Raw genomic sequence first — 13,008 nt, 5'->3', positions numbered from 1 at the left:
AAGTGTTTGAGATTTCTAAATGATAAGTTTCTATAGATTTCTTATTGATGTCCTCTTAAAAACTTGTATTTAATCCAAAAAGGCATCAACTTATGCTTTTTAAAAATGGATCAATCCTTGCCTGGCTGGTGTGGTTCAGTGGTTGGGTGTTGACCTATGAACCAGGAGGTCATGATTCGATTCCCAGTCAGGGCACATGCCCAGGTTGCAGGCTCGATCCCCATTTGGGGAGCAGGGGGCGTGCAGGAGGCAGCAGATCAGTGATTTTTCTCTCATCATTGATGTTTCTATCTCTCCCTCCCTCACCCTTCTTCTCTCTGAAATCAATAAAAAATATGTATTTTTTTAAAAAGTATCAATCTTTCCAAATGAAATGTTGGGTGAAAGAAGTCACAAAAGAGACCTGCAGAACTTTTCCTTTACAGAAAGTTCAATACAGGCCAAGGACGCTGTGAGTTAGAAGTCAGGACAGCAGTTACCCTTGCTTTGAGAGAGAGGAGAGCTGCTGAAGTGACCTGGGTCCGGGTTTTATAGGTGTTCCCTTGGGAAGATTCACTGACTTTTTATTCTTAAGTAAAACTCTTTTAAGTGCCTTGTTTTCATAGGTGGTAGTTTAAATGCTTTCAATTTGAAGAACTGTTCTTATACATTTATTCTTATTATAAACTGCCATCTCCCAACAAAAGTCAATTACCCCTTTTTGTTGTTGTGCCTGAACACAGTGTATTTCTTTTGAATTCTTGGAGCTTCCTTCTCACCAACCCAGTTGCCATGGGGCCATCATCAGATGCTTGCCAAAACAGCTTTCTTGCTTACACTTTTTAAGATGTTATGGGAGGAACGGTATTAAAGACGGTCCCCAGTTAGGATGTTAATCTGTATCAAAACCGACACTGCTAGAAATGTTCTCATGGAATTCTGATAAGGCTCAGAGCACAGCTTTAGTCAGCTTCTTATAAGTAAACAATTTCACACGGATATTTTTCCATATAAATGGTTTCAGAAGAGCACAAGTAGTCGAACAACAATAGCTCTATCATTTTTGAAATGTCCCTTGAGGCCAGAGCCTAAAGGAAATGAGATTGAGGCTAGAAATTATTTTGAGCCAAACTACATTTTAATAAAAATGGAAATTGATGGTCACAGCCATGTTGTGTCTCTGGGCTTCTTATGTTAAACTGAATCCATAATCTTCTGACCACAGGAAACAGGAAGAACTTAAGATTCTGTGGGTCAGCAAAACCTTTCGCAGTCATGGTTTAGGGACTCTGGCCTCTGCGAATCATAAATATTACGGGTCATGCTCAGGATGCTGAGCAGAGTTCTTGCAAACCATTGCTTCTCTTCCTAAATGTGACCAGGTGTTTGTTTGTTTGTTTTTTGCTTCAAATCAGTTTAAATTTTTTTAAAAAATGTTTCTGTCAGCTCTTTACACACTGTGGCTTCCCCCTACAGGGTTCTATCTCCTCCTCGGAAGAGGAAAGACATATTTCCATCAGGAGACCTAAAACGCCAACCTCAAGTGACTTCCCTGATCTTAATACTCAGACGAACTGGGCCCAGTCTCTTCCCTTGCCAACACCAGAAGAGAAGATGCGACTGCACGCCCAGACAGTCCAGGCTGATGTGGTTCCTATTAACATAACCGGTATGCTTCGCTGTGTAGACAAGGTTCAAAATGTACTCCGGAGAATGGCTGTGGCTTTTTGTTGTTGTTGTCATATGCACTTAGCATTTTATGCATCAGAGGGAAAGCTGTAATATGTGTATATTCCTTTGTTTAATGAAGGGAATACTAAAACATATTTGTGCGTGTACATGTAAAATAGCTATTGCTTTTAAGTTAGAAGACTGTGTCACCAGAGATTGATGTGGAAGAACTCCATGGTCCTGCCACTCATTTAAAGCCTGTCTTTTTCAATTGACTTACCTTTAAAAAGTATTTTGATTATATGGAGACATATTCTAAATGTGATTTTGGATAAGAAAAATTATGTGTTATTTTTTTTCCTAAAGGGCTATTTTAAGTAATATTTATAAAAGTAAAGAAATAACAATTTTGTGGTATTTCTTAATGATAGATTTTACCTTTTTGTTTTCTCAGGTAAAAGAGGGAAAAATTACTTGAAATAAAAATATCAAGTGAATTAACAATAATAACTATAAAACATATTTTTTAAAAAACTCAATAGGGTGATAAAGTTATATTTAGATCCCTAAAATTTGAATTCTACAATCTTCAAATAAAAGTTCATTTTTAATATAAATTTTTAGAATATAAATATTAGTTGCCACATGTAAAATTCAAGTTCTTTTAGAATAGTATGGTCAAGTTTTAATCACCTGTGATAATTAAAGGTGACAAATTACAAGGTACATGAAGTTCAAAGTCAGTATTTCACAAACTTAGATGAGCTGTTAAAAATAACAAAATTTTCCTGTTTTGTCACATTGGTAGGCATGTACACAGTGCAAAATAGATGTGTTAAGAGTTAATAGCTTCAGCCATTGGACTGTGTGTTAGAAAGAAACAGAGTACCGATCATCATCATTGATTATCAGTCCATACAAAGCAAGGCTTACAGGGCTAGAATCTAAAAGAAATCAGGTGACCAGTAAGGATGAGTTTTCATTAAAAATTAGGGTGAAAACCATAGCACACTTGCTGCATTTCTGAGACTATTGCTGTTGACTGCCATTAGAAAGCTTTTTGCCATGGCATTGGTTAACTTTTAAAGGACTAATGACATTTTGATAGTTATTGGAGAATTTTTAAAAACCTTGCACTTAAAAATTACTTTTAGAACTCATTTTGAATTCCAGAGAAATGTAATAAATAAGTGCATGAATTATTTTAAATTCCATGTGCATTTCACACATTTATTGTGCATAAGCCTTAAAGGAAGAATATCATGGCACTTTAATCCATTTTCTTTGCAGATAACATCATTGATCTTTCTGAATATGATTCTTGTTCACCTAGAGATCATATTTTTTTAAAGATTATTATTATAAGTAGCTATGTTTCAGAACAAAGTATAATGTTTATTGCTCAATGAAATACATAGGTGCATATTTTCTGTAAGAATATGCATTACATTATTTGATTGATTAAATGCAGCAGAAATGTAATTATGTATGATTAAATGCCTCAGGAATAATATTATAAATAGATTGTGCTATGAAATATGACAATCCATAATGGAATTAGGATAAAATATATTATTGTGACATTAGTAAATTTAAAGCAGAGTAACTAGAATTTTAGGAGTAATGAATTATTTACAATGAAATGCATTGTCACAACAGGAGACAGTGTCCTTTCCTTGAGCTTTAATTCTCTCCCGTTTGATATGAATTACATAAAGTTTAGAAGGAGGCCTTCAGAATGCCACATAAGAAAGGTTAATGACCAAAAAAAGAGCAATATGAGTTATATCAAAATGCAGTTTATTTTTGTGTGATTAATGTTTTTAGAAATGTAGAAATTAAATATAATTCCTAATTACATATGTATTGATCCACTTTCTGGATACATGTGTTCACACACACATACATATATTTCATAAAGGGAGTAGTTTTTCTATAATTCTGGTATTAAAAGGCATCAAATTAAAAATTGTCACTTTTAGTAGTTGAATTGACATGGGTTAGACAGTTTCCTACTATTTAAATGACAGTTTCTAAAGCCCCAGATGACTCTTGAGATAAAAATGTACCTTCCTGTTGGGAATTGTCAAATGCTCATTTATTTGGGTAAACATTGACCTTCTAGTTTGATTTTCAGTAAGGTTCAGCTGGGGGAAAAGTGCTGACAAATATATTACTTCAAATCAAAAGTAAAACCCACCAGGCATAGAGGTAGAACATAAGCGCAATGAGCTGCAAGCTTGAAAACCAATTTAACCCCTTTAGTTGTAGTTCTATGGGACTCAGCATGTTCTAAATGTTGAAGAGAAAAAAATGTTCAAAGTAAAATGTATATATGAGTATGTTTCATAATCTGCCATGTGGGATAACAACTCTTCCACCTGGAAAGTAAGAGTGGGTAAACATACTTAAGCAGTTTTTACAAACTGACTTTGTATTGATGTTTGAGCCAGCAAAATTTATTTCTAAGTAGTAAGCATGACTGACTAATGCCATTTTTCAGTGAAAGAGAATGATTCAATTCCTCTCAGATATTTACTGAATATTTAGTATTTACTGAATAACTACTTTGTGTCAGGCATTGACATGAATCGTAGGCCCTGCCTTCAAGAAATGTATAGTCCAGCAGGGATCACAGTCCTTTTAGGTAACAGTGCAAGATGGAGAGTTTGACGCCTTTATTTTTATTTATTTAATTGATAACTTTTTTCTCCCAAAATATTTATATTGATTTCAGAGGGGAAGGAAGAGGGAGAGAGAGATAGAAACATCAATGATGAGAGAGTATCTTTAATCAGCTGCCTCCTGCACGTCCCCCACTGGGAATCTATCAGGCATGTGCCCTTGACTGGAATCGAACCCGGGACCCTTTGGTCCACAGGCCAACACTCTGAACATTGAGCCAAACCAGCTAGGGCGAGTTTGACATCTTTAATGGTGATGTCTATCCTCATGGTTTGTTTATTAATTTCCTGGGAGCTTGAGTGGTTTATCTTTTGTTTTTGTTTAGGAAGCAAAACTGGAGACTAAATGCAACTATCTATTAATGTTTTAACCATTCTTAATGCCTTGATACAAGGAAGTATTTTCCCCTCTGCTGCAGGGAACTAATGGACCATTGAAGGCATGACTTGCCACTTACAAACACCTTTATGTTGTTGCATAGAGCGACACGTTTGTTACAGCGATGGTACCTTCTGGTGTTTCAGGGTCTTCTCTCAATGGTTTCTGTTTTCCTCCATTAGGAACAAAGAGGCAAGCATTTTCAAGTTGAAGTTTGTTCCTTAGTAGGTGAAATGTAGTTTGATCATTCAGCTCTTTTATTGTCTGTTTTGATTAGATAAAGTTTTATTTACAACTTATTGCTATTACAATAGAAAGTACCTTGTTCACAAAATACCCACTTTGAATGTGTCAATATTGCTAAAAAGAGAGAATGCTTTTATACTTTTCTCACAACAAAAGAATGATGGAAGTACATAATTTGTGTGTATATATGTATTTTTAAAATCTCTTTTTGAGGAGATAACCACTTGACAAGGTCAGTGCTATAAAGCTTTCTTTAATTAAGCTGGCAAGTCATTTAAAGCAGACCAATCAAAAACTGATACTTTATTTTTTAATGTTTTCCCATTGTGTGTCAATCACACAAGCTCACATTCTCGAGAGAAAGAAGTCCTGTGGATCTGACATTTGGGGATTGATTGCAGCATTACCTGAATATCTAAATTCATATCAACTATTACAAGTGACTGTGAACTAAAGCAGTTCAGCTTTAACAACAGCAGTGCTACTGGGTCTCATTGTGGTAAAAGTACTTTATCATTATAAGGCTTTTATTTTTCATTATAGTATCTCACACCCCACAGCCCATTTCCGCAGTCTGTCCAAATTGTTGGCCTCCTTGACTGGAAGAAAAACTCCTCATCTGAGAGTTCTTGACTAAGTTATCTATTTCATCACATAGGATGGGACATTGTGATGGTCTCTGGAGTTGACTAAATGATTAAGATACATTTATTGCCATCATCACATGCACACTGATGTAATGAGTGATGTCTGAGACCAGAGGACCTATGTGAAACACTTCCCAGATGACTCATGTTTAAAATAATGCAGAATCACTCTTCTGGCTTGTTGTTAACAAATTTGCATTTTCCACTCCAGCTCATTTGGAAATGAGATCCAGGTGCTTCCTTTGGAAGGACACACACAGAGAAATTGGAAAAGAGCCTTATGATGATAATGTGCTTTCCTTCCTTTTTTGCCCTTCAGCATTCATTCATCACCATATGACTGGCTAACATCATTATTAATACCTTCTTAGCATTTGACAACAAGCTTCTGGAAGAAAGTGCATGGTGTCAGCTTGCTTGAAAATAACATTGCTTTGCTTGTTCTACTACCCTACATTAGGGGAGAATTTCGATCGCCAGGCCAGCCTTCGGCGGTCTCTAATTTACACAGACACTCTGGTAAGACGACCGAAGAAAGTCAAAAGGAGAAAGACTATTACAGGAGTCCCTGACAACATACAGAAGGAGCTAGGTATGGCTCATCAGAACTGTATTCTGTTGCCCCTCATTGCTGCTCAGCATTCCTATGCTAACCTCATCTGTGATGCTTATGAAATCGATACATTCTGATAGCCATTTGGTGCCCCAAAGGGCCAGCTTCTTATCTGAATGAGGCACTGGGTACAAATCTTAACACCCCATGCAGATGATGTATTGAATTTTGGTGACAAGGTAAAACGAGAAGTTAATATGAAAACTGTTCACTGGGATGGTAGAAATTTGAACAGTGGGGAATTGCCACAATGAAATTTACTTTTCATTTAGATTTTAAAGTTTTCATAAAACTGAAAACTCATTCTAGAACTTCAAGTTACGAATATGGACTTCATTAGTTATACTGACAATATCGGTGGCATTGTCATCAAAGAGACAGCAGTGGGGGATAATTAGTAACTACTACATGATAGAAAATAGTCATTTAGGTTGGATAGTGCATTTCTGTACTTCCAGTGAAACAACTTCATAGATTTTGGGTCAGTATTTTTCAACCTGTGATAAAAACAGAAAAAACACAATAAAAAAAACTAGCTAGTGGAGAGGTTGTTTACTTCATTATTCACTTATCCATTTGTTTCTGCTTATCTGTATATACACTGTGGATAATCTCTTCATTCTCCTCTTTCTATCTTCACTTCTTCTCTGTTTTTTAATGGGCCCATCAGGAATGTCTGCAGAGGCAACAAGGCAGACTGGGTCAGCACAGGGACTCTGGCGCCAGGCTGCTTGGATGTGGACCCGACCTCTGCCACTAACTCTCTGGGTGACCTCCGGCTGGTCCCTTCCCCTCTCTGAGTCTACTTCCTCATTCAAGGGAGGGTTGTTTGGATTTAATGAATTAATATAAGGGAAGCCCTCGGTATCTGGTACTACTCTGAGCATAATAGGTGCTATTTGTAATTACTGTAGGGAACTTAATACTACCCTTCTAGAAACGTGCCTTTCTCTTCAGCCAACCTCTGGACTTATTTCATTATGAGTACTTTCACCTGATGTTTTTACTGTCATTTATTGTTAAAGGTTTTACTCTAGAAACTCAGAAGTCTTCCTTCTGAGCTTGCCTCTTAGTTAAAATGAATGTATCCTAGCCATAGTGGTATGCCTGTTTTAGCACTTTTAGGTAGCATTTCAGCTTCCAGGGGTATAGACACTGTTCCTATGTATGTTTTTCCAGCACCCCTGCTCATTCTTCTTTACGTGACATTTCCTCTTTGACTGCCATTCAGTTCCCCAGTATGTATGCTCTGCCTTCCAGACTGCAGCAACGAGACAAGAATAGCAGAGCTTTGCTTCTGCTCTAGGTAGCTCCAGTGACCCAGATGACGTCCAGGTGCTCGTCTTATCCCATAACACGGGTTAGAACAAAGGCAAGATTACACCCACAGGATTGTGCGGTCTGCCTTTGGTTCATGCCCCCACATGCTGCTTTTTTTAGTGGCCAGTCCTCCTGTATCGTTCCTTCAAACTTTTTTTTCTCTTTTAGATGACGGCTAATTAATTTGAGAAATTAATATGTACATGTATGTCGGTAGGTGCTTAATGAGCTAATCTCTTACAGGACTCAGGTAACATTTGTGTCTTAACCAAAAGGAGCAACTTTAAAGATAGACCCTTTGTAAGATAACAAGGTTGATGTTTCAAGAGTAGGCTACATTTTAATTGGTTGGAAAGCTAGGTTTTGGATGGCTTTGTGCAAAGGGTGTAAGAATAGTTTGGCCCAGATAAGATGCACATGCACATTAAGTATTCAGTATAAATTATCTATATATGCATGTAATATGAATTCCAGAACTTCAGAATTATGAACATTTATCATTTTTTTTTTTTACTGAGCCAACCACTATGGGCCAATCCCTCACTTGCCTCTTTGACTTCACTGGAATGATTTGGCCAGCTTGGTAACTCATATCTTTTGTCATTGTAATATTTTTTAAATGAATGTTTGAGCCCCTGGAGCTCATGTTTATTTCTGTTTGGCATGTGACATGGAACCACTCTTAAGGCTGGAGGAAAGAAAATAGCTTTCCCCATATCATCAATGTTGTGATTGTTGCCAGATATGCAGCAGTTGATGTCATTGCACAGTCAATGATCTGACCTGGATCACAGCTGGAGGTCATCTGAGACAGCTATATCTAAGTTAGAACTAGTTAAAAAAAAAAAAAGACAATTAGACAATGACTCTCATTTTTTTTTTATCCTCACTCGAGGATATTTTGTCCATTAATTTTTAGAGAGTGTGAAAGAGGGTGGGAGAGAGAGAAACATTGATGTGAGAAAGACACATCGGTTGGTTGTCTCTCACACTTGCCCTGATTGAACCTGCAACCCTGGTACGTGCCTCTGACTGGGAATCGAACCCACAACCCTTTGGTGCAGGGCCAGTGCTCTAACCATTGTGCACACTGGCCAGGGCACAATGACTAGTTTTATAGGTAGACTAGTTGGAAGGAATGGTGGATAGAATAAGGGAAAAATAACATCTGGATGCAGTAACATTTAGGGAAAAAATTGAATCATATTTTTTTCTTTATTCATTTTAGGAATTTCTAGATGCCCTGTCCACTAAACACTACCCAGGCTGCCAGGGCTTTGGATTTTTAAAAAATCTAACCAGAGGTGTGTTTAGAATTAGAGTTATATTTATATTATGCTTAATTATATGCAGCTTTTACTTCAAAATACGTAAATGAACTCTAGAGACTAGCTAATATATAACACTTTAAAATCAAGGTTATAATATTTTCTATTTACTTCCAAAGTATATTTGATGACTTATTATTTGTTGCCTTCCATTTAAATAAATTGGATAAAATTTTAATTTTTTTCTTTAATCTTATCTTAAACAATACATTGAAATATATTTGAACTCCCTATTGTGAAGTTTCTTTTATTTTTTAGACTCAGATAGGATTATTTTGTTGATGTGTAATTATATTTGGCTATTTCTGGAACTTATCCCAATATGTGTTTCCCAAGCAGAAAAAGCCTCATTTAAAGGAATCTCCTTCTGAATAATTTCTGATAGTTTGTATTAAAAACATTACTAAAGACCTACCAAGACTTTTTAAGATTTATTTTTCAATTATACTTGACATGCAATAATATATTAGTTACAGGTGCTGATAAGACTTTTTAAAAATCCTATGTAAACCTTAAAATTAACTAGTCTATTTCTATCTTTGATTACATGTGTTCTTTAAGAATTGAAAAATCCTTATAGTATTATATAATAAGTAAAAAAATATATACATAATTATTTCTTTACACTATAGTTTTAAATCAGATAAATCCCATCAATATTTTTAGCAGCATCTGATTGTTTATAATTGTTTGTAGTTCTCTTGTTGTAGTCTGGTTTTGATCTTTAATTCTAATCAATGTAGCATCTGAATCTGTAATATTGTGATACTTTTTGTAGTGTGAAAATATTGGAGGACCTGTTTTGGGATTAGAATTTTGGTGGCCTCTCTGTTAAAATATATACGAGTTTTTCCATTTTTAAAGGTCTTTAGAAAAATAGTGTTATCTTAATAAGAAAATTGTACTTGGCTGTAGATGGGGAAGAAGTGGCTATATTCCCATTTTCAGAAGCCTAGAATGGTTTCACGTTCAAAATTGTAACCTGAAATAAGCAGGACATATGGTCCTTAGAGACAGTTAAAAATCTACCATTGATCCCATGCAAAAACTACTATAATTTTTGGGGGCGGGGGGCGGAGAAAGGATATTAAATCCCATCATTGAGTAGACTAGGTATCTTGAATGTTTGGAATCAAACTGGTACAAACTGATAGAGCCATACAGCCAGGCTCCCACCTTCTATACTTGTACCAAATGGCAAAACGAGTACCTTTTGTTTCTCTTTCCTCAAAGTGGATTTTTCTTCTGTCCTGCCCTCTTGCTTGCTCCTGCTCTTTCTAAGGGAGAACCTCATATGCATATGTGTGAGTGTGCGTGTGTGAGTTTGTGTGTATCTTTAGTGAGTGGGTACTTGGCAGAGGGGAAGGAGAAGGAAATGGATCCTGTTGGGTAGAGATACGAGCACAAAAATGATTCTCCATCAGCACCATGAAGGGAAGGGCTTTGTGCTGGGTGCCTGCCTCCACAGGGTGACATCTTCTTGTGGTTTGTACCAGGAACATTGCTGCCATTTTAGTTAAGTGCTTTGCTGTTTGGATGAGCACAAGGCTTTAGTTGCACTCGGGGATTAATGTGGGGTGTGGAGGGAGGGCTCCCGAATCCCATCGCCACCAGTGTGCTTGCCGGTGAGCAGTGGTGCTGGTGGGTGTCCAACCAGCATCACTCAGCAAGCCCCTGCTTGAGCTCTTTTCGGGTCCTTGCTGGGTGAGAACTGTCCAGAGAGAACTGTGGTTTTGCTACTAATTTTCAAGACTTAATTTGTCCTAATGATCACTCTGCATGAATTGATTTTTTTCTCTGTACATTTTGCCTTCATGATTTTTTTTAAAGCTTCTGTTCTTTCCTAGGTACTTGAAATCTAACTGTTATCTACATTTGAGGTGTTTTCTCCTCCACTTCCCTCTCTGTTTGGCCTTCCTTGTGCTTTTTTCTTTTTGTAAAGCTCCAAGAAATGAATAACGCTAATTTGAGGAAACGCTCACTGGATCAGTTCCCGCTGCTTTTTCCCTACCAGCACACAACAGATTGCTGTTGAATTTTGAATGTCACTGACAGACAGATGATAATGGCTTGAGTTGGATAATAGAAATGTTTGAAACACAGATGGGCCTATAAATCATTTTTCTTTTTCTTAGGATTTTCTTCTGCCACAGAAATTAACACTGTTTTATACCCATATCCTTCATAAATGGTATCTTTGGAGCCCTGTTGTTGAACTGCTACATTCATCTGTCTTTGGAAAAGTCAGTCCCTGAATGACAGACAGATGCTCTGGGCAGGCGCCTCGTAGGTGACTGGCTACTTTGAAATCTTTACAAAACCGAAAGGTTACTTGAAAAGTAAACCTTCCACAGAGCTCTCAGCCTTGATCTCAAAGGGGGTACCTAAGAATTCTATATGCAGCACTTAATCTATAGGAGGATTTGGAAGTACAAATTAAGTACATGAAATTCATAAGTACTTTTATTTTAGGAGCTATTTGGTAACTATTTAAACTCACTCAGGTGCCTATGGGAGGAAAGAAACTAGATGAAATAGAGAAGTTTGTGTGTGTGTGTTATGTTAAATACAGCGGAGTCAGAAAGAGGTGAGGGTTCAGGTAATGAACTAAGAGACCGAGTTTTAGGTAACAAGCCTCCTTCTGCTTTATCTGCAGCCTCTGGCACCGGCCAGGATGGTGTTGGTGGTCACTCGGTGTACGCCCCCGACCACTGCTCCACACTAGGAAGGCTTGGCGGCTGCCGGTTTGCGGGGCAGCGCTCGGAAACCCGGGACTCCAGCTGTCAGACGGAGGAGGTGAAGGTCGTGCCGCCTTCCATGCGGAGAATCAGGGCCCAGAAGGGGCAGGGCATCGCCGCCCAGATGAGCCACTTGTCAGGCTCCTCCGGGAACATGTCTGTGCTGAGCGATTCTGCGGGCATCGTGTTCCCCTCTCGCCTCAACACCGATGCGGGTTTCCACAGTCTCCCCCGATCCCGAGCGAGGGCCAGCATTCAGTCCCTGGAGCCCCGGACGGGCGTCCCGGGCCCCGCGCAAGACCTGGATGGCCCGTTCGAAAACCCAGGGCAGTTAGGAGGTGCCTCAAGGACTGGAACGCTTTTTAGGCCCAAGTCTCAGGAGCTGAGGCGCTTTGAGAGTGAAAACAGAGCAAGCCCAGCGTGCGTGGTGTCTCCCCACGGGACGTACAGCACCAGCGTCATCCCCAACGCCACCCTCTCCTCCTCCTCAGAGGTTATTGCTATCCAGACTGCTCAGAGTTTGGGGCAGCTGGACAGAATGACCAGCTCCTCTTCCCACACAAAGGTGAGATCCAGAGACCACCTGCTGCCCAGGCACTCTGGTGAAGGCGACCGCCCGTCTCCCGGTGGTTCCTGGAGTGAGGGCCCCTCCACCATCGTCTCGCGGGCTTTCGACCCCCACCCGCCCAGGGCAGCCACGCTCCTGGCCCTCTGTGACTCGGCAGTCTCCCTCAACACCCCAGCAAACCAGGAGAACGGGTCCCAAGCCATGGCCTATACCTGTAGAAGGAACCCGAACTTCCCAGCCCACCCCCAGGACGTGGACGGCCAGAGCGAGCCCAGTTACTTGGGAGGCGGGGGGCATGGTGGCGGGGAGCCCTGGGAATACAGTGCCTCGGGGAGCGGACGGGCATCCCCCCTGAAGCCTCACGTGGCGACTCCTGGTTGCTCCACTCCTGGAAGTAACATGAGCAGCTGCAGTTTGGACCACACGTGCCACAGAGAGGGCGCCAGGTCCCTGTACTCAGAGGACCACGATGGCTACTACGCATCTGTGCACCCCGATGCTGGGCCCGGGCCCGGGAGTCTGTGCAGCAGCAACAGCAGCAATGGCTTTGGGAACCCCAGGCACAGCGTGGTCAATGTTTTTGATGGAAGAGCTCCGAAGAACCAGGGGGACAAATCCCATTCTCGAAACATCTCCTTGAAGAAAGCAAAGAAGCCGCCCCTGCCCCCCTCTCGGACGGACTCGCTGCGCAGGGTCCCCAAGAAGAACGGCCAGGCCAACGGGCAGGTGCTCAACGAGAGCCTGATCGCCTCCCTCCAGCACTCGCTGCAGCTGAGCCTCCGGGGCCAGGGCGGCCTGTCGCCCTCGCAGAGCCCCTGCAGCGACCTGGAGGAGC

General features: G+C 39.9%; 1 protein-coding gene across 1 annotated transcript in view; it reads left to right on the top strand.

Moving 5' to 3' along the window:
- The window catches only part of NHSL1 (NHS-like 1), a 73,096-nt gene that overhangs the window by 31,647 nt on the left and 28,441 nt on the right, over window positions 1-13,008 (top strand). The window contains exons 4-6 of the mRNA XM_005859135.2: window positions 1,456-1,648; window positions 6,067-6,198; window positions 11,524-13,006. Of these exons, the coding sequence (XP_005859197.1) occupies window positions 1,456-1,648; window positions 6,067-6,198; window positions 11,524-13,006 (1,808 nt within the window). The remainder of the gene's footprint in view (window positions 1-1,455; window positions 1,649-6,066; window positions 6,199-11,523; window positions 13,007-13,008) is intronic.

This window comes from Myotis brandtii, unplaced genomic scaffold (assembly GCF_000412655.1).
Source record: "Myotis brandtii unplaced genomic scaffold, ASM41265v1 scaffold123, whole genome shotgun sequence".
In the NCBI taxonomy this organism is placed as follows: Eukaryota; Metazoa; Chordata; class Mammalia; order Chiroptera; family Vespertilionidae; genus Myotis; species Myotis brandtii.
The sequence above is the reverse complement of the archived record's forward strand: the minus strand, read 5'-3'. Positions and strand labels throughout refer to the sequence as shown.